The sequence below is a fragment of the Cottoperca gobio genome, chromosome 5 (genome assembly GCF_900634415.1).
Source record: "Cottoperca gobio chromosome 5, fCotGob3.1, whole genome shotgun sequence".
In the NCBI taxonomy this organism is placed as follows: Eukaryota; Metazoa; Chordata; class Actinopteri; order Perciformes; family Bovichtidae; genus Cottoperca; species Cottoperca gobio.
Window position 1 is genome coordinate 26,313,639 of NC_041359.1, and position 23,435 is coordinate 26,337,073.

The 23,435-nt window shown below is 43.8% G+C and overlaps 1 protein-coding gene across 1 annotated transcript in view; it reads right to left on the minus strand.

Moving 5' to 3' along the window:
• The window catches only part of rspo4 (R-spondin 4), a 37,576-nt gene extending 14,547 nt beyond the window's left edge, over nt 1-23,029 (minus strand). The window contains exon 1 of the mRNA XM_029430745.1: nt 22,964-23,029. Coding sequence (XP_029286605.1) covers nt 22,964-23,029 — 66 coding nt within the window. The remainder of the gene's footprint in view (nt 1-22,963) is intronic.
• Between the last annotated feature and the right edge of the window lie 406 nt (nt 23,030-23,435).

The window sequence follows — 23,435 nt, forward strand, 5'->3', positions numbered from 1 at the left end:
AGATTAACAAAACATGTTGGATGAATCATCCCGAACTTCTTTCAAATGTACACACATCTTTATCCAAGCTCTCACGCGTGTGTGTGTGTGTGTGTGTGTGTGTGTGTGTGTGTGTGTGTGCGTGTGCGTGCGCGCGCGTGTGTGTGTGTCACCTCTTTCTTACCATCTGAGCACGAGAGATGCTCATCGTCTTCCTTCCTCCAACATATTTTATTCTAGGACTTTCAGCTTTTTTACTGCTTTCTTTTTCAGGTTGCATGTTTCATTCATAATTATTATAAATTATGTTATTTAACATTTGGTTTGTATAATGTTTTGTAAAAACAGTTTTCAGAATTGGGATTTTATTTGTTCAATTTGCTGATTTTAGTTTCAACACACATGAATATAAGTGGAATTATAACCTGAGTTTAACTCGACTGTTGTTGTGTCCCGAGGACTCGATGCACTGTAAATTTATCAAGCATTGCACCACTAACACATTACACTACACGTTACACTACACGTTACATTACACTACACGTTACACTACACATTACACATTACACTACACGTTACACTACACGTTACATTACACTACACGTTACACTACACATTACACATTACACTACACGTTACACTACACGTTACATTACACTACACGTTACACTACACGTTACATTACACTACACGTTACACTACACATTACACATTACACTACACGTTACATTACACTACACGTTACACTACACATTACACATTACACTACACGTTACATTACACTACACGTTACATTACACTACACATTACACTACACGTTACACTACACATTACACATTACACTACACGTTACATTACACTACACGTTACACTACACGTTACATTACACTACACGTTACACTACACATTACACATTACACTACACGTTACACTACACGTTACATTACACTACACGTTACACTACACATTACACATTACACTACACGTTACATTACACTACACATTACACTACACGTTACATTACACTACACATTACACATTACACTACACGTTACATTACACTACACATTACACATTACACTACACGTTACATTACACTACACATTACACTACACATTACACATTACACTACACGTTACATTACACTACACATTACACTACACATTACACTACACATTACACATTACACTACACGTTACATTACACTACACATTACACATTACACTACACGTTACATTACACTACACATTACACTACACATTACACATTACACTACACGTTACATTACACTACACATTACACTACACATTACACATTACACTACACGTTACATTACACTACACATTACACTACACATTACACTACACATTACACGTTACACTACACGTTACATTACACTACACGTTACACTACACATTACACATTACACTACACGTTACACTACACATTACACATTACACTACACGTTACATTACACTACACATTACACTACACATTACACATTACACTAACACATCCGACACGAGGCGTCCATGTTGTTCACGCAAAGGTATGTCCATCTGAACGTCGCTGACCAGGCAACGCTTCTTCAATCTTTTATTGTCCATTGTTTGGAGATTACATCGAATTAAGAAAATGATTTATTTACACATATACATTTAAATATTGCATCTAAAACATCAAGAGCAATTGTATGATTTTCTTTAAACAAAAAATACAATATAAATGTAAAACACTCGTTCTATTCAATAAATATACATACATATATATATATATATATATATATATATATATATATATGTATGTATGTATATATTGCAGTGTATTAGCTCCATAGGTCAACAGTGCACACTGCAGTGTGGCTTTGACTTTGAGTTAAGTGTTCAATGTCATGTCTCCATTTAGCTTCTAAAGTCAAACTGATTTACTGACTCACATCCACAGATCAAAGATGCACTTTTATGTACGAGGGACATTTTGAGTTTTTTGCACAAAGTAAAACATCTTTGAGGAACCTTCTTGGTAACAGCAGCAGAAGAACCCTTTTACATATCTCTCGCAAATCTCTGCCAGATGTCTGCGAAAGCTTTTAATATTTTCCCAGGAAATCATTTAAAGGTGTTTGTAGATGCCCTGTTGAACTGAGAGTATCCTCTGATGAACTACGCGCGCACTATGCACGCCGCTGTTGAACGACAAGTTCACGTCCCTGAAGCAGGAGTGTGTTTCCCTGCGGGTGGCCTGAGGGGGAAGAAAGAAGCCATAAAGAAAAGGTCACAGATTCGATCTCTGCAGCAGCTAATGGATCCGTCCCTGAAGTGCCTTTGAGCAAGACACTAATTCCCAAATCATTTCTTAATATAACTTCTCAACTGGGGAAGTTTCCTGGTGATATATATTAGTACGTTTGCTAAATGTATGAAATATTACAATATATATCTTCAAAAACAATCTCTACTTCAGGTTCTTACTGAGGGGTTTGATCATGAATGATTATATAACATTTAATTCCTAAAAACATGGAGAAAATGTATTTATTTTATGTTGACAGTATCTTCTGATTTATGGATATATATATATATATATATATATATATATATATATATATATATATATATATATATATATAATTCCCTCTGTAAGAACTTTTGACTCTAATATGTAAAATAAAAACATTTTTTAACCTGGCTTCAGATTTCTGCTCTGCAAATGTATGCAAATGAGCACATTTAATAAAAGATAATTCCACATTTGCATATATAAACATAACATTATAGGAAACTTGTAATACAAAAAAAGAATTGTCTTAATGTAGATAATCAGCTGGGGAAGTTTCATGCTGATATCTCTTCACCTGTGCTGTCTCCCCTTTTTACCTTCGTAATATCCAGTCAGCTGAAACGTTCAAAACAAAAGATGTCGCTCTGCAAACTGAGCTTTTGTCTTTCTTTAGTTCCAACTGAGTTGACTATTGAGATGCAAGGTTTTAATGTGTTTCCCTCCCCACACATTTAACAATAATTGACTCCTTCTTGTGATTTTCAGGCTTCCACTTTAAGCCTGGCTGTCATTTTTATTTAGATGTTTTGCAGCCACAGTCTTTTTTTACAGGGTTGGAGTAAACTGTGGCCTGTGGTGAAATAAAAGCAGAGAGACATTAAGTAAGAAGGTCTTTTATTGGTATCTGGAGCTCGCTGCCTCCGCCTGTTTGGCACCGCTGGCACTGCATCTCCTATTATAAAAAAAAACAAAACAGGAATGTCCCTCGATAATGGGAAAAATATATTTTATAGAGGAGTGAACTCAAAAAACATATAAACAACTCACTGAAGTATGCAGAGCAGGGGATTAGAGTCCAAAGAACAATTAGGTGTACGGCCATAAAAGGGTCCGCACGCTCACCGAAGAGAACAATAGTATTGTGATCGGAGTTGCAGAAATGCTTCATTGCACGCTCAAAGCTAAAGAGCGCCGAACATTTGAAGTTAGAAGAAAAGCCATCAAGGAAATAACAGAGTGGGAACGTCACAGGTGCCGTTTGGAGCAGAAATCATCATCAGATAAACTGCAGCCACTAAATACAAAGTACTGAAAGGTTCATTTGCACCGTGGCATTTACTAAGGAAACATTTGTCATCAGTGTGTCAACAAGTCCTTCTCCTGTGAGTCAAGCTCGGGTTTCATCGTCCTCCTGGCAGCTGCAGGTTGACCGCAGCAGAGCGCACGGACTCCTCCATCACAGTAACTGAAGCAGGTTATTAAAAGGCCAAACTGCAGTTTCTTTATTCACTGACAGACCTTCATTTAGCCTAAAGACACACACTGAACTAGCTGCTGACAGAGCGCCACTAAACACATTGTTAGCACACACTTAACTTCACGGATACACACAGTTGGCGGTTGAATTGGTCATGGCGGGGTGTGGGGGTGTTGGAGGTGAAGCGTTTCCTTTCAGTTAACCACCAACCAGTGTTGGCAGCGGGGAACTGAAGTCCCTCCATCATTTCATATTGATATCTTCATGTTTCTGTCTCAATCTGTGCATTCCTGCTGCACATGTGCACATTTGTACTTTAAAATCACAATAAAAGGAAAATCATTTGCACATTTTTACCCGTCTTACCCAGACGGGTAAGTGGTTACACTCTGTCAGCTGTAGTCATCACTATATACTAGTGCTGTGAAAGGGTTATTCTTTTTCTTTGTGCTTTTTAATTGATATAAAAGCCGCAGAGCGAGAAAGTGGGTGAAAGAGAGAGACAGAGAGAGACAGAGAGACAGAGAGACAGAGAGACAGAGAGAGACAGAGAGACAGAGAGAGACAGAGAGAGAGAGACAGAGAGAGAGAGAGAGACAGAGAGACAGAGAGAGACAGAGAGACAGAGAGAGAGAGACAGAGAGACAGAGAGAGACAGAGAGAGAGACAGAGAGACAGAGAGAGACAGAGAGACAGAGAGAGACAGAGAGACAGAGAGAGACAGAGAGACAGAGAGACAGAGAGAGACAGAGAGAGAGAGAGAGACAGAGAGAGACAGAGAGGAGACAGAGAGAGAGAGACAGAGACAGAGAGAGAGACAGACAGAGAGAGAGAGACAGAGAGAGAGAGAGAGACAGAGAGACAGAGAGAGAGAGGAGAGAGAGAGAGAGAGACAGAGAGACAGAGAGAGAAGAGAGACAGAGAGACAGAGAGAGAGAGAGAGACGAGAGAGAGACAGAGAGACAGAGAGAGACAGAGAGAGACAGAGACAGAGAGAGACAGAGAGAGACAGAGAGGAGACAGAGAGAGACAGAGAGAGACAGAGAGACAGAGAGAGACAGAGAGGAGACAGAGAGAGACAGAGAGAGAGAGAGAGAGAGACAGAGAGAGACAGAGAGAGAGAGAGGAGAAAGAGAGAGACAGAGAGAGAGAGAGGAGAAAGAGAGAGACAGAGAGACAGAGATTTTTTTGATTTTTCAAAAACACTTTATTTACATATTCTTAAAACAAACAGTTTACTAATAAAGTGTAACGAAAAATCATATTATCATATCAAAAAATATACATTTATAAATAACAACTCTATAAATATATAACAATTATCCAATAAAAACCTGTGCAAAGTGTAAACATTCATTGTTCACACTGCAGATAATATTTTTAAAACACCAACGTTCTTTAAAAGTGTCGAGATCCCCGGTATGTTTGTGAAACCTAAAATCGAGCCAGAGTCTTGCCCTGATATTGCACAGCCACACTGTCTTGGCCTCCTGCCCCTCTCTGTTCTCAACTCTGTTTTTCCTGCTAATGTACATGGCCATTTTTGCCTCTACCGAGAGGAAATTTAGGAGCTGCCACTTTTCTTTGTTGTCTTTTTTGTAGGCAGCTCCCATGATAAAAACACTCTCGGTAAAAACTACGTTAAAAAGACTAAAAACAAATGTTAAAAGAGAGAAGAACTCTGTGAGTCTCTTACACTCAGTAAAAACATGGAATACAGTCTCACGTAGGTTGCAGAAAGGGCATTTGTTAAAAACAGCGGGATTAATAACGGCGATAAAAGCGTTACAAGCGACGGCACCATGTAAAATCCTCCACTGGAGGTCGGCTGTCCGCTTTTTGAGGGGAGGTTTGTAAAAAGACCCCCACTGTGGGCTTGGTCCACTTCCTGAACCCAGTCTGTTGCTCCACACAGTGGAGGGTCTGCTGCACAGGCCTTTCTTGTGGATGCTTTTGACACAGTTCATGTATAGAGTCTTTTTGTCGGCTCTGTGCAGCGTCAGTCCTGCCGGGTTAATGACCTTGAGCAGGGGACCGGTCAGTTCTCCCAGCCCTGGGCTCAGGTTGATCTCTGGAAAAGGGTCTGCTGGGTCTGGAGAAGCCTTCCCGTCACTGTAGTCTTTTATTATTATCTTCTCCTTCCCCGATAGCCTCTGGCTCCACAGCTCCAGAATCCTCTCAGCCACTCGAACGGAGGTCAGACCCAGCAGCAAGCCCAGGGCTCGGGCATCACTCAGCGCCGGCCCCACTGCATCCACCAGTTGCTGCAGGCACAGGGTTCTGGACCTGCAGAGCGCCACCATCAGGCTGGGTGTGCTGCTGCTGCTGACGTCCAGCCTGGCTCTGTAAATCAAAGGCTCCTTCAACAACCAGTGCAGAGAGTCCGACATTGGACACCTTTTATGATTAAAAAGGGCCCAAGACTTAAAAACACCCTGATAAAATGGAGGCAGCCCATTTAACTTTAAAAAATTAGAATCAGTTAAAAACAGAGCAGCATCCAGCCCCAGGTTATTTACACGTCTGAGAATGCAGCTGGTCACATCTCTCCACACCAAATCAGCTGGGCCGGTAAGATATTTTTGTAAAAACTGAAGTCTAAAAGTGGCTGTTCGGCTGGCCAGGTGGACAAGGCCCTGTCCCCCCTCCTCTCTGGATAAAAACAGCACCCCCTGTGGCACCCAGTGTAGACCATCCCAAAAAAAATCTACCATTTCTTTCTGCAGTTTTGCTAAAAGGCCAGAGGGAGGGTCTACACAGGTCAGACGGTGCCACAATTGGGATGCTACAAGGTTGTTTAAAACCAAAACCCTACCTTTAAAAGACATCTGAGGGAGCAGCCACTTCCACTTGGAAAGCTTTCCCTGAATCTTTTCTGTGACGTTCTCCCAGTTCTTCTGGACAATAATTTCTTTTCCTACAAATACTCCGAGATATTTCAGGCCGTCATTTCTCCAGGTGAGGCTCTGGGGAAGAACTGGGAGACCGCCACGCCACTCCCCGACAGCGAGGGCCTCACTTTTCTTCCAATTTACCTTCGCTGCCGATGTTACACTAAAACTATCTACTATATCTGTTAAAATGTCCGCATCTCTCTGGCTTTTAATAAAAACAATAATATCATCTGCGTATGCAGATAAAACAAATCTGCTATTAAAACCAGGTAAAACCAGACCTTGTAGGCTGGAGCGTATTTTGCAGAGGAGAGGTTCCAGGGAGAGCGCATAGAGCATCCCCGACAGAGCACAGCCCTGCCGGACCCCTCTACACACTCTAAAAGGAGCACACAGAGTACCATTAAACTTCAGCACACTCTCAACTTCACTGTACAACACCTTGATCTTGCCTATGAAACCAGCGCTGAACCCAAACTTCTCCATTACTTTCCAGAGGAAGTTGTGTTCAACGCGGTCAAAAGCCTTTTCCTGGTCTAGAGAAATCAGACCAGTATCAAAGCCCAATGAGCTGGAGACCTCCAAAACATCTCGAATTAGGTAGACATTGTCTACCATGGACCTGCCGGGCACACAGTAGGTCTGGTCCCGGTGGATGACCTGCTCCATAGCCCCCCCCAGCCTGGTGGCCAGAGCTTTGGACAGAAGCTTGTAATCCACACACAGCAAAGACACAGGGCGCCAGTTTCCGATGTCCTGTAGGTTTCCTTTCTTGGGCAGGAGCGTTATCACGGCCCTGCGGCAGGACATCGGCATGGAACCAGAGGCCAGACTCTCGTTAAAAACATCTAAAAGATCTGTTGCTAAAATGTCCCAATATGCTTTAAAAAACTCAACAGTGAGGCCGTCGATGCCGGGAGCCCGCCGTCCTTGCATTTTTTGCAGAGCAGCCTGTAGCTCCCGTGTGGTCAACGGCCCCTCCAGCTGTGAGTTGGTTTGCTCTGCTACCTGAGGTAGTCCCCCTAAAAACCCCTCTAAAAACGTTTCCTCCCCCTCGTACTCACTCGAGTATAGGGAGGAATAAAAACTCACAGCCCGTGTTCTGATCTGGCTTGGTTCCGTTATCTCTTGCCCTGTGACTGAGAGCAGTGAGTGGATTACCCTCTTCTGTCCGTTCTTCTTCTCCAGGCCGAAGAAGAAACTGGATGGAGCATCCATTTCGGTGGCGTTTTGGAACCGGGACCGGACCAGTGCGCCCTGGACTTTAACGTCTAGCAGGTCGGCTAATGCCATTTTTTTTACTTTGAGGATTTCAATATATCCTCGATCTCCTGTGGACTCACTTATTTGTTCTAGTTCCACTATATCACCCTCCAGGTCTTTCATAGATCTGGTGATGTCATGTGTGACATTGAGGGTGTGCTGCTGACAAAGCATTTTAATTTCAGTCTTACCATGGTCCCACCACTGCCTAAGACTGTTAAAATCACTCTTCCTTTGCCTAAAAACACTCCAGAAATAAATAAAAGCTTCTCTAAAATTTTTATCAAATGTTAAAACTGAGTTAAAGTGCCAGTATGCGCTTCTTGGCAACACATTTCTTATAAAAACATTACATAAAAGCAAAGAGTGATCGGTAAAACCAACAGGTATAATATTACACATTTTAAAAATGTTAAAATGATGTTTAAAACAATAAATACGATCTAACCTGGCAGAGGAAATCCTATTCCCTCTGCAGTGGGACCATGTGTATTGTTTAGCCTCTGCGTTCATCCTCCTCCATACATCCACCAGACCATGAGAGCGGACCAGCTGCCTCAGAACATGCTGGGACGCTGGATGCGGCTCTGCGTGGTTCCGATCTAAAAAAGCATTTTCTGTACAGTTAAAATCCCCCCCCAAGAATAAAAAATCCTCCGAGGCACAGCTATTTAAAACATCATTAATTTTTTGTAAAAACAACTTCCTCTCTGCACCGATTGTTGGGGCATACACATTTATAAAAACAGCATTAAAAAGGTCAAACCGGGCTTTTACTAAAAGCAACCTCCCCTCGATAAAATGCTCGACCTCCAGTGAGACTGGAGTAAAAGATTTGGAGAAGAGGAAGCCCACTCCTCCACTAAGAGATGTGTTGTGGCTTAAAATGACTTCCCCTTCCCACTCCCTCCTCCAGTCTATCTCGTTAGAGCCGTCGCTGTGCGTCTCCTGTAAAAAAAGGACATCAATGTGTTTTAATTTTGCAGTTTCATAAATTTGTGTCCTTTTTTTAAAAACTCTGGCTCCGTTCACATTTAAAACACCCACTTTAAAAGTATCCATGGCTGACATGTTAAAATAAGAAAAAATAAAAACAAATAAATTAATTAAGACCCCCATCATCACTGTTTATTTGTTTTTTTACTTTAAGCACCAGTTTTTTTAAATCTATAAACCTCCTGCTCAATGAGGCCAGACTCTTTTTGGTTCATATGGAATCTGCTTGAGCTAATAAAAACGAGTAAATCCGGAAAATAATCCTCCACTTTTACTCCGTGTTGGTTTTTTGTGTGTTGGAGGAAAACTTTCAACATTTCAACTGAGTACATTTTTGTTTTCTGGCTGTTGGTCAGAGTAAAACCAGGGATGTCGCTGCTGTCTGACACACACTCCTCTTCACTAGCACTGTCTTCTGCCTGTCCCTGCTTCCTGCCTGTCTGTCCTTCCTCCCCGACTTTACTATTCTTGGCATCACTGGATGCACTCAGACTTTTCTTTTTCCGTTTTGTGGCAGGTTTTGTTTTTTTAACCTCTTCCTCCATCTCTGCCTCTTCTACCTGCTCACTCCACGGAACCTGTATTTTTCCTGTCCTCTCTCCTTCTACACCACCCATTTCCTCAACTACATCGCCCGCTTCCTTTTCCTCTTCTGTCCTTACCTCACTCACCTCCTCTGCCTCACTTGCCTCCTTTACCTCTCCTACTCCTACTACACTCACCTCCTCTGCATCCCCCCCCTCTTTTGCTACATCACTTACCTCCTTTAAATCTTCTACTCTCATCTCACCAACCTCCTCTGTACCACCTACCTCTTCCCCACCACCCATCTCCTCTACACCACCTATCTCCTCTACCTCTTCTCCTCCCATACCACCTGACACCCCCTGCACTTCCTCTCCCTGTTTTTTTTGTTTTTTTTCCCCATTTTTTTCCACCACACCAAGTGAATTAACACCACCTATCCCGTGTACAAAGCTGGACACAGCAGCTGCGCGTCCCGGCGCGGCGCGTGGAGCGGCCACCGGCCGCCCCAGCGGAGAGCCCTCCTCCTAAGCCGCGGCCTCTCCCGGCGAAGAGCCCCCCGCCGGGGGAGCGGCAGCCGCTCCTCCAGGACCAGGCGGAGCTGGACCCCCGCGCTTCGGACAGGCTCTCGCGGTGTGTCCCTCCTCCCCGCAACCAAAACATTTCATAACCGATGAAGTTGCAAATAACACGTATTCATAATCATCTACTTTAACGTGGAAGCGGAGGTTGAGCTCCGCATCTCGGTTATTCAGTATCATGTACAGCTGTCTTCGGTGAGACACTACGTGCTTCAGCAACTGAGATTTACATCCAGACAGAATCTTTTTTACCGGGGAAACAACTTTCCCGTGTCTGGATAGTTCTCTGCTGAGAAACTCATCGGTTATGAACGGAGGGACATTAGATATTACCACTTTGGTTGCGGGCAGAGTGAGTGGCATCACCTGCACAAACACTCCGCTCACCGTAATACCTGTCTCGATGACGCGGTGCACCCGCTCCACCTGGTCCAGGAAGATGACAACAGCCCCGTTCATCCGCGCCAGAGACTTCACACTGCCATGTCCGACCTTGTCTCCCACAGCTAACCCGATCTCCTCAACGCTACACGGGAAGCCGGCTGATATTTTGATCCCGTGCTTCCTCGTTAGCTTGGTATAGTCTCCATTTGCCATGACGTCAGACGCCGGCCGGCAGGACACCGGCAGGAGAAAAACACCCAAGAGCACCCCGACTATCCACCCAAACGCACCAAAAAGTAAACTAAATCAAACTGTCACCAATGAACTAAGTTAAATCAAAACCCATTATTAAATAAAGTAAGAAAAGAAAGTATCGAATTAGCACCTGCTCAGCGTCTCACTCACACAACCAAACTCCCAGCATGCACCGAGAGAGAGAGAGAGAGAGAGAGACAGACAGAGAGAGAGAGAGACAGAGAGAGAGAGAGAGAGAGAGAGAGAGACAGAGAGAGAGAGAGAGACAGATAGACAGAAAGAGACAGACAGAGAGAGAGACAGAGAGAGAGAGAGAGAGAGACAGAGAGAGAGACAGACAGAGAGTGTGTACGTTGTGCTTCCTCAGTGTGTACATTGTGCTTCCTAAGTGTGTACATTGTGCTTCCTCAGTGTGTACATTGTGTACATTGTGCTTCCTCAGTGTGTACATTGTGCTTCCTCAGTGTGTACATTGTGCTTCCTCAGTGTGTACATTGTGCTTCCTCAGTGTGTACATTGTGCTTCCTCAGTGTGTACATTGTGCTTCCTCAGTGTGAATGGACAGTAACCCCCTCAGTGTGATTAAAACCATTTCCCTCAAAGTGGATAGATGAATGAAATCAGCAAAGGAAGGGGAAGTGGAAGGCAAGGTCACATAGAGTTTGTGTGTGTGTGTGTGTGTGTGTGTGGGTGTGTGTGTGTGTGTGTGTGTGTGTGTGTGTGTGTGTGTGTGTGTGTGTGTGTATGTGTGAGCGTACATGTTTCTGTGGCTTAGTCCTTGATCTGATAAAGAGCTGCTGTGGAGGTTTGGAACATCTCCACCATCGTTTGTTTTGTTTTTCGATGCAGTTTGTGTAGAATATGTAAAACGGACCGCAACTAAAACATACATTTTAGCCACTTCTATGTCACTACATAGAAGAAAGAAAATAATAGAGAGTACTGTACGTCCACGGTCCATAGTTCATCACTGGAGGGATGAGCTTCATGTGTTCACAACCAGTTCTGACTCCTCACATGCTCGTTGTTTATGAAGCTAAAGGAGAAAGGATGGCTGCTCTCTCTTAATGTTTCAGCAACATGTATACGCTCAGTTACCAGATTATTAGAGGTTAGAAATGAGAAACTCCTTCTGAGATCAACACGGCTGTTTGTTTTTTTGTGCACAGAACAATGTTATGTTGAAACAGGAAAGTTGGAAGCACACTATCGTCTAAAATATCATTTTATTGTACTGAGAACAATGTAATGTTTACATTTGACTAAACCTCCTCTGGGCTTGTCTGGTGACACCAGCAGAACATGAAGGCTTCTCTAATATGCTTTCCCTCTGGGTTAAGATATACATCTCATGAGTGTGGTGCAGTATGAAGGAGAGGAGACAGGGGGACAATAGAGAGAGGAAACAGAGGATCTTAGAGAGAGGACAGAACGAGAGGAGAGTGAAGGCTGCTCTCTGGAAACAGAGCGAGGAAAAGAGCAATCGGAAAAGAGAGAGAGAGAGAGAGAGAGAGAGAGAGAGAGAGAGAGAGAGAGAGAAGCACAGGCCTCCACAAGGCCATGACCACAGGGTAAATGTGCAACAGATGCGGTGTGTCTGTCTGTGTGTGTGTGTGTGTGTGTGTGTGTGTGTGTGTGAGTTATAGACTGTTTAGTGGCAACGCAAGTTTATCTGCACATCGTATCTCTGACACCTCGACTGCTAACTGTTCTCCCTGAAGACCCCATGGCTCTGATCAAACACACACACACAAGTTAATTCTGGTGACTTTTAGTTTGTACTGCCAGTGTCAGATAAGCACCTGGAAAGATAAGATATCAGATCTGGCGTTCTCTCCACCCCGAGTTCTTCCCATCAGGAGCTTCAAGAAACGTTTGAACACTTTAGATATGAGACGCATGCGGCCATGATAAAAGCCCCACATGGAGGACTGCTGCTCCTCTGCAGTGCGTCATACCTGCGTCACACGTTTAGAGAAGTTCCTGCTTAATATAAGGTGCCAGATTGCTAAATGATCTCAACACTAAATGAGTTTCTAAGAAGGTGGAGGAGCATTTAAATGTTGTAATGTTTTAATGATTTACAGCAGGTAAAACAAAACATATGTTGTTGCCACTTAACGCTTCATCAGATACTTCAGTTACTTGTTCTCTGAAGAGATATTCATTGATCTCAATCAGAACATATTTCTAATATTGCTCAAACCTTTAATTGTTTTGGTATCAGTACCAAATCTATTGTGTTAGCAGCAATATATAAAAATATAATGATAATATTTATTACATAACTTAAGGCTGATCTGAAGTAGAGCTGGGCGACGTGGAGGAAATCAAATATCTAAATATCTTTAATCACATACTTCAGTATCGGTTTTGTAGGGTTGACTATTAGTGCTTTCACAAAAATATTTTTAATAAATAATCCTCAGTAATGTGGATATAATGACAAATAATAGAACAGTTTGATAAGTTCAGAAAATGACATCACTTTACTGTAATCATCAATCAATCAATCAAAACTTTACACAATTATTATGTACAATTCAAATGACATGTTGTTGTACTGGCGTACTGTCACAGAGGGAATAAGTGTCATAAATATTTATAAAAGTGCAGAAAAATTAAATATGTACTTAGAATATGAATGTTCTATATATAAATAAAATATATACACTGTATAAAATATACATTGAAGAGGAAATGTACTGTGGAGCTGTCAATTTCACATTGCTCAGAAGAATTTCCAAGTTATTTCTGCAGCCTTTAAACCAGGAACCTATGCCATATTATGATATTATGATATTATGATATTATGATATTATGATATAATGATATTATGATATCCAAAATCTAAGTTGATATCTAGTCTCACATCACTATATAGATATAATATCCATATATTGTCCGGAACGCTCACTTATAACATCGACACTGTGACAGATCTGATTTGCATGGAGTCTCTTTTCACTTCAGGATTTGAACCTTTCGGCTCTGATTGTAGGTTCAAAGCTCGATGTTAAAGCCTCAGTGTAATAAAGAACCATAAAAAAGGACACACACACACACACACACACTGAAAAGTCTCATCACTCATCACGAGAGCCTTTGAAACAGATACACTCTGGAAGATAAAAGACAAATGTAAAAGAGCTGAACTTGATGGGCACCTCCTGAGGCAGGTATATAGGCTGATATAAAGTATGGTGGATTTACGTGAGTACAAACACACACACACACACACACACACACACACACGCACACACACACACACACACAAACACTTTGACATGACTTGAACGTCACATAACCGTTATTCCTAAAGAAATAACGCCAAACCCTGTTCATTCATTCATGACTTTCATCCGGCTTTGTACCGTTGCATTGTGGGTGGAATAATTATATTGTATTGCTTCATACCAGCAGGACTTTTTCCCCTTCAGCACGGTTGTTATATCCCTGAAACACTGACGTTCTCCTCGATCCGTTCACATGCACATGTTGCCGTACGATGAAACTCTTTGGACATGCTTCAACCTCCTGATCTCCACCCGAGAGAGGCTTCTGTAACGTGGTGGATTAGGACAGAGCTGCCATATACAGATGAGCTACGTGTATCGTCATGGCTCTGACACTTGCAAAGTGTCGAGGTTTCCCACAGTTAAAGGAAAATTCAGCTTTTATTTGAGCATGGAACACGAACAATAACCAACATCTCTGTCGTCAGTGAGTGACTTCCTGGTTGATTAGCTGTATTAACGTGATATATGCACACACACACTTACCTCTAAATCACCCGGCGCCAATTAAATGGACATCATCAGTAGTTATCAGCCTCATGGATGCTACACAGGATTTAACATCTATGCACACAGTCGATCACAGAAAGAAGGAATACAAGAAGACAACATCGACCTCTAGAGACCGTACAGAAGAGGAGCAAAGGGGAAAGTGAGGTGACGTAGAATAAAGAGCGAGGAGCTCCATAAGGAGAGAGACCTTGGTGTTCTTTGTAAAACCAACATAATGTTTCTTTGTGTTCACAGGTTTATTTCAACCTTTTCAGAAACAAAAAGAAGTAGTTTTGTTTTGAAATCGCTACTTTTCCTTCAGTTTTGAAACATGTCACTCGTCCTCTACAACGCAGTAGGTGCAGTTTGGCCTCTTCGACACATTAGAATGGTTGATTTATCACAAGTCGGCCGATAATATTTGAAAGTGTTTATATACTGTATGTGGTTTAGATAATATGTTTGGACTCCCTGTTGTTACCCTGTTGTATAACAATGATGCAGCAATTAACATGAAAAAGTAGTAAAAGTAAAATAGTATCATAATAATATTCATCAAACTAAAACTAGACCTTAAAAACATAGTCGTAAAGAAACCTTTCCATAAAGTGAATTTCATTGCCGTGAAGGGTGCTTTTGAAAAACAACACTTAGTACCTGTATACGGGAACAATGAGAGCATGTCCTTGTTTAGTGATGTATGGAACAAATCAGATCCCTTCAGTGACTCAGTTCGTGCTGGATGGGAAGCGGAGCTCCCATGGAGCCTCCAAAACCCAGATTCCTCAGAACAAGCTTGACTCAATCATCCCAGTGGGAAATAAAGGGGCATCACGCAACCTTCTCCACGAAGGTTTCATGACGAGAACAAGAGAGGAACAAAGAAGCCGTTCGGTGTTCTGAGGTCGGAAGAAACACACAAGCTGGATGTGATCATTTTATCAGCAGGAACTCGGCTGAACGCAGAGTTTCCTTTGCTTCAGGGTACGCGCTCGCTGCAGACATCTAACCAGCTCGCATTAGTGCAACAGCGAGCAGCCCAGCCTCCACATTAATACATCGTTTGAAGAGAAAAGTTAATCTGATTTGTTTTGCATTATAACACATAAGATAATACAAAGAAAACCCTTCCAGGCGCTTTTTTTCATGATTATGATTAAAACATAGATTCTTTAAAATGATGTGTCTCAAACTCAGCAGTTATAATTTAAAGGAGCCAGTGAAAGTACTTTGTGTAATTTAACACCTGGGGTTTGTTTGATGGAGGCAACGACGTCACCAATTGAAGTGAGTTTTTAGAAATACGTTTATTTGATATCTGAAAGCAGAGACGTGACAGGAAATGTCATCAACAAAGCCAGACACGTACAGGGTGCCCTACGGTTCACGGTCGAGTGTTTGATGCTGGAGCTGGACCTGCTGCAGACTTGTTGAGCACACACACATAATCGCAGGTGCACCATATGTGGCCGGCTGAGGAGCTGCAGTGTAAATCTCTTCCACTCAACTCCCTCGAACACTCTCAGCTTAGAAACATGCATTCTTTCCCACGGGCCACGGCCTTCTCTCTGCCTTCTTCTGGATCTCACTCTCGCCGCCATGTGGCGCTGGTCTTATCTCTCGCTGTTCATCGGCATGTTTTTATGTCTGCTTTCTAAATCTGACTGTACTTCCTCTGTCCGGTTTACGTATTCACTGTTCCCTCCGTTCTTAATAATAATAATAATAATAATAATAATACCTACAAACAACATACTTAAAGTAAATTGAAAGCTGCTCTTCAACCATTTGCACCAGCTGCATGATTTTGGTCTCATTCAAAAGATAACTCTCTTATTGTTCAAAACAGTGAAGAATCAGTTGAAGTGCTTCTTCACTGAGTAATAGTGGTCTGAATATACTGAATGTGAAGAAAATACACTCCATCTGAAGTTTGTTGTTGAAAAAGATGAAGATGGTACAGCTGGTAGTCCAGAGCTGAAATACACAATAACATAGAACCAAGTGTTATCAAGTTCACCACCAAACTTCAGATAAAAAGGATAAAAACTTAATTTATTAGACAGGTTTGTCCAAGAGTAACACCAAACTGTGCAATTTGGAGATATTATAATATTTATTGATAAAATATTATTTGTATTGCTCATAAATAACTATTATATACCCATATTCTCTGTTAGTAGTAATCACACAGAGTAAGTGAAGAATAAACACATATTTTGTTATTATTAAGAACGTTTATTATTAATAATGTTTCTGCCCTCTCATCAGTGTAGAGTTCAAGTTTATGGGGTCAGATGGTTCCAGAGATTCTTGCCACCTTAACTAATTAGTGATCTAATTATCTAAAGCCAGTTATATAAGTTATAACTTGAGAGGAAGTTGTTCAATGTTGCCCAAAGTTAAAGTAGCTCTGCAGAAAACAATGTTAACAACAAACAGTTACATCTGAACTTTGTTCTGCTGATGCTGCATCTCAGCTTTACAATTAAGAACAACCTCACAAGACCGAACTGCTCATCCTTCAGGGAAGGGCTCGCCCATCCAAGACTTTAGTTTCAACATCGGCACCTCGGTTGTTTCTCCGACTTGGACTGCAAGGAATCTGTGTGTGACACTGGACTACCAACTGTCCTTCAGTGCCAGGATAGCTGCAGCAGCCGTTCCTGCAGACACACTCTGAAGAACATCAGGAGGACACGTCTCCTCCTGCAGACACACTCTGTACAACATCAGGAGGACACGTCCCCTCCTGCAGACACACTCTGTAGAACATCAGGAGGACACGTCTCCTCCTGCAGACACACTCTGTACAACATCAGGAGGACACGTCCCCTCCTGCAGACACACTCTGTACAACATCAGGAGGACACGTCCCCTCCTGCAGACACACTGTACAACATCAGGAGGACACGTCTCCTCCTGCAGACACACTCTGTACAACATCAGGAGGACACGTCCCCTCCTGCAGACACACTGTACAACATCAGGAGGACACGTCCCCTCCTGCAGACACACTGTACAACATCAGGAGGACACGTCTCCTCCTGCAGACACACTCTGAAGAACATCAGGAGGACACGTCCCCTCCTGCAGACACACTGTACAACATCAGGAGGACACGTCTCCTCCTGCAGACACACTCTGTAGAACATCAGGAGGACACGTCCCCTCCTGCAGACACACTGTACAACATCAGGAGGACACGTCTCCTCCTGCAGACACACTCTGTAGAACATCAGGAGGACACGTCCCCTCCTGCAGACACACTCTGTACAACATCAGGAGGACACGTCCCCTCCTGCAGACACTCTGTACAACATCAGGAGGATACGTCCCCTCCTGCAGACACACTCTGTACAACATCAGGAGGACACGTCTCCTCCTGCAGACACACTCTGTACAACATCAGGAGGACACGTCTCCTCCTGCAGACACACTCTGTACAACATCAGGAGGACACGTCCCCTCCTGCAGACACACTCTGTACAACATCAGGAGGACACGTCCCCTCCTGCAGACACACTCTGTACAACATCAGGAGGACACGTCCCCTCCTGTAGACACACTCTGTACAACATCAGGAGGACACGTCTCCTCCTGCAGACACTCTGTACAACATCAGGAGGACACGTCCCCTCCTGTAGACACACTCTGTACAACATCAGGAGGACACGTCCCCTCCTGTAGACACACTCTGTACAACATCAGGAGGACACGTCCCCTCCTGCAGACACACTCTGTACAACATCAGGAGGACACGTCCCCTCCTGTAGACACACTCTGTACAACATCAGGAGGACACGTCTCCTCCTGCAGACACTCTGTACAACATCAGGAGGACACGTCCCCTCCTGCAGACACACTCTGTACAACATCAGGAGGACACGTCCCCTCCTGCAGACACACTGTACAACATCAGGAGGACACGTCCCCTCCTGCAGACACTCTGTACAACATCAGGAGGATACGTCCCCTCCTGCAGACACACTCTGTACAACATCAGGAGGACACGTCCCCTCCTGCAGACACACTCTGTACAACATCAGGAGGACACGTCCCCTCCTGCAGACACTCTGTACAACATCAGGAGGACACGTCTCCTCCAGCAGACACACTCTGTACAACATCAGGAGGACACGTCCCCTCCTGAAGACACTCTGTACAACATCAGGAGGACACGTCCCCTCCTGCAGACACTCTGTACAACATCAGGAGGACACGTCTCCTCCTGCAGACACTCTGTACAACATCAGGAGGACACGTCCCCTCCTGCAGACACTCTGTACAACATCAGGAGGACACGTCCCCTCCTGCAGACACACTCTGTACAACATCAGGAGGACACGTCCCCTCCTGCAGACACTCTGTACAACATCAGGAGGATACGTCCCCTCCTGCAGACACACTCTGTACAACATCAGGAGGACACGTCCCCTCCTGCAGACACACTCTGTACAACATCAGGAGGACACGTCCCCTCCTGCAGACACACTCTGTAGAACATCAGGAGGACACGTCTCCTCCTGCAGACACTCTGTACAACATCAGGAGGACACGTCCCCTCCTGCAGACACACTCTGTACAACATCAGGAGGACACGTCCCCTCCTGCAGACACACTCTGTACAACATCAGGAGGACACGTCTCCTCCTGCAGACACTCTGTACAACATCAGGAGGACACGTCCCCTCCTGCAGACACACTCTGTACAACATCAGGAGGACACGTCCCCTCCTGCAGACACACTCTGTACAACATCAGGAGGACACGTCTCCTCCTGCAGACACACTGTACAACATCAGGAGGACACGTCCCCTCCTGTAGACACACTCTGTACAACATCAGGAGGACACGTCCCCTCCTGCAGACACACTCTGTACAACATCAGGAGGACACGTCCCCTCCTGCAGACACACTCTGTACAACATCAGGAGGACACGTCTCCTCCTGCAGACACACTCTGTACAACATCAGGAGGACACGTCCCCTCCTGCAGACACTCTGTACATCATCAGGAGGACACGTCTCCTCCAGCAGACACACTCTGTACAACATCAGGAGGACACGTCCCCTCCTGCAGACACACTCTGTACAACATCAGGAGGACACGTCCCCTCCTGCAGACACTCTGTACAACATCAGGAGGATACGTCCCCTCCTGCAGACACACTCTGTACAACATCAGGAGGACACGTCCCCTCCTGCAGACACACTCTGTACAACATCAGGAGGACACGTCCCCTACTGCAGACACACACTGTACAACATCAGGAGGACACGTCCCCTACTGCAGACACACACTGTACAACATCAGGAGGACACGTCCCCTCCTGCAGACACACTCTGTACAACATCAGGAGGACACGTCTCCTCCTGCAGAGACACTCTGTACAACATCAGGAGGACACGTCCCCTCCTACAGACACTCTGTACAACATCAGGAGGATACGTCCCCTCCTGCAGACACACTCTGTACAACATCAGGAGGACACGTCCCCTCCTGCAGACACACTCTGTACAACATCAGGAGGACACGTCTCCTACTGATTCAGAGGGCAACACAGGTTCTGACTCTTGTCATCTCACTGATTACTGCAGCTCCCTCCTCGCTGGACTACCTTCATGTGCCATCCGACCTCTACAGCTCATCCAGAATGCAGCAGCCTGACTGGTCTTTAACCCAAGTTCTCCCACAATGCACCACTCCTCCCTCCCTTCACTGGTTACCAGTCGCTGCCTGAATCTGTTTCCAGACTCTGGTGTTGGTCCACCATGCTGTGAATGGATCAGGTCCTTCCTACAAACCAGACACCCCAGCTCGCTCACTTCGCTCACTTGGTACACTTCGCTCTACATCGGCCAATCGGCTCGCTGCTCCCTCACTGCGAGTGGGACCCAGAAAGAAAAAACTGACATGTATTCATAGGAAAGTGTTTCAGATAAAAATGATCTATTCAAATTCATTATTAGTGCAAGACACACACACACACACACACACACACACACACACACACACACACACACACACACACACACACACACACACACACACACACACACACACACACACAGAAGAGACAGCTGGACAACTCACTGCTGGGCAATGTGTGTGTGTGTGTGTGAGTCTGTGTGTGTGTGTGTGTGTGTGTGTGTGTGTGTGTTGTGTGTGTGTGTGTGTGTGTGAGTGTGTGTGTGTGTGTGTGTGTGAGTGTGTGTGTGTGTGTGTGTGTGAAGAGGATCCAGATGTCAGTGCAGGTCAGAGAGTCTGTGTGTTGGTACAGATCCGTCCCAAAATCCCTCTATAATAGTTTACATATCTCTTTCTATTCAAATAAGAATAATTGTGTAAAGAATATTATTCCCGCTAATATCACAATTGAAATATCAGTCAATGATTCAGATTAGCATATTAGACATCACATTACACAGTTGTGCTTATTGTTCAGGCATCAGTTGTTTGTGAATGAATGAAACTCTGTAAGCAATAATAATATTTAATTAAATTCAATATTTAATATTTATTATACCACATAAAGACAAGAATAGACTTCAGTAAGAGCTTACAATGTGTGAACCTCAAGCACGTTTTAATTCTCTACTTTGATACTTTATAACTTGGAAACGATATGACAATACAAAAGATATATATATATCAGTTTTGACAGCGGTCACAGGAATAATAGCCGCCAATAAATCAATAATCATACGTCTTCTTTTTGTTTTTACGCAATACATTCTGAAATATAACACATCTAACAGCTGATGTTGAGCACTTTATTATTCACACTTCAAAATGCCAATTTCTGTGAAAATGCTGCCACGTGAAATTTGCCAGGATTTCAGAACATCTTGGAAAATTATTCAACTAATATTTTCAACATTTCTGTAACTCAGTGCATGTGCTATTATAACGACTCATAATCGTGACGCATAATATGATCCTCAAAATCACATACACACGTTTCCAATTGATGAATAACTCCGATCAGAATCCCACAAATGAAGAATGGCTGCAGGATGCTGCTCTCTGCTGCTCTGTGCTGCTGCTCTGTGCTTCTCTGTGCTGCTGTTCTGTGCTGCTCTGTGCGGTGCTGCTCTGTGCGGTGCTTCTCTCTGCTGCTGCTCTGTGCTGCTCTGTGCTGTGCTGCTCTGTGCTGTGCTGCTCTGTGCTGCTGCTCTGTGCTTCTCTGTGCTGCTGCTCTGTGCGGTGCTTCTCTCTGCTGCTGCTCTGTGCTGCTCTGTGCTGTGCTGCTCTGTGCTGCTGCTCTCTGCTTCTCTCTGTTACTTTGTGCTACTCTCTGCTGCTCTATGCTTGTCTCTGCTGCTCTGTGCTGCTGCTCTGTGCTTCTCTCTGCTGCTCTGTGCTTCTCTCTGCTGCTCTGTGCTATTCTCTGCTGCTCTGTGCTTCTCTCTGCAGCTCTGTGCTGCTCTGTGCCTTTCTGTGCTGCTGCTCTGTGCTTCTGTCTGCTGCTCTGTGCTTCTCTCTGCTGCTCTGTGCCTCTCTGTGCTGCTGCTCTGTGCTTCTCTGTGCTGCTTCTCTCTGCTGCTCTGTGCTGTTATCTGCTGCTCTGTGCTGCTTGTACTGCTCTCTGTGGCTCTGTACTTTTCTCTGCTGCTCTGTACTTCTTACTACTGCTCTCTGCCTCTTGGCTGCTCTGTGCTGCATTGTGCTTCTCTGTGCTGCTCGTACTTATCTGTTCTTCTCTGTTCTTCTCTGTGCTTCTCTGTGCTGCTCTGTGCTGCTCTCTGCTGCTCAGTAATGAGAGGTGCATGTTGACTCTTAAACCTGTACAACACTCCTCTTATTCTCCAGTACTACATAATGCTTTAACATTTTACTTGTTATTGTTCTGTTAAGTTAAGTTAACTTATAAATTCTGGAGCAACATTGACATCATTTTATTAAAAGCTCCTAAACTTAACGTTTACAACCCCAAACCTGACAGTAAACACGACGTCTCACAAACCCCCTCAATAATGAAACCTGGACCAAATGTACGTAAATGTTTCAAAGCTGCCATCACAAAGACATAAAGGAGCCCAGACACACAGGTGAGTGTCAGACACATGATGAGGACTTTGATATCATTTTATTATGTAATATTATTTAAATACATTATATTTCCTATTCAAGTGTGGAAAAATCTGTTTTTATTCCTGCCCCCTTTGTGTTGTGTGAACATGCTGCTTATTGAACTTACTGCAGGTGTCCAGCAGAGGGCAGTGTTGCCTGCACATTTCTCCACTTCTAACATTAAGCCTCATTATTTCTTCCTATAGAACTTAGTTTCAAACATCCAGTTCTCTTCAACACGTTGCTGTTTCTGAACAGATTCATTCAGCATCAGTCTATTGTCTCTACGAATGTTCTTCTCACAAAGTATGAAAACCTGCAGGCTTTATACAACAGTAATAATACTTTTAGGTAGAAGTTAGAAGGAAGTTGTCTTTATATATCTTTACAGAACATCATTACAAACAGGGGAACAAGGTAACAGCATGGAGAATTATATTTGATGCCATATTAATAGCACTCACGTTCGAGTATTCAGCATCATCACATTTCTGCACACCTACAAGGTGAAAGTCCACAGCGGGTCTCATCTTTCGCTGTCATCAGCCATCTTTTTTTTAAATCCCAGAACAGGATAAAATGTTTTTCTTTCTGCGGTGACCCCTGACCTCCAACACTACAGGTGAACATCAGAGAGGATGTGCTCCGATATCACCGAGGCCCGCCTTCACTGTCGGCAAGATCCAGCAAAATGGGTCAAAAAAGGCGAAGACTCTTGTTAGGACAAGTCAAGTGGAGTCCTCGGACCGGCGGGGGAAGTCTGGAGGAGCTAATGAAGTGAAGAACTGGAGTGGTCGAGTGGAGCGGCTCAGTTGCCTGCAGTCGTACTGAACAGCTCCCATGTGTCAATACAAGTCAATGTTTTTCTGCAAGAAAGTAAAGAGGGGAAGAAGGTGCTCTAAAAAGTTTGGTTGTCACACACTCAAACACATTTTA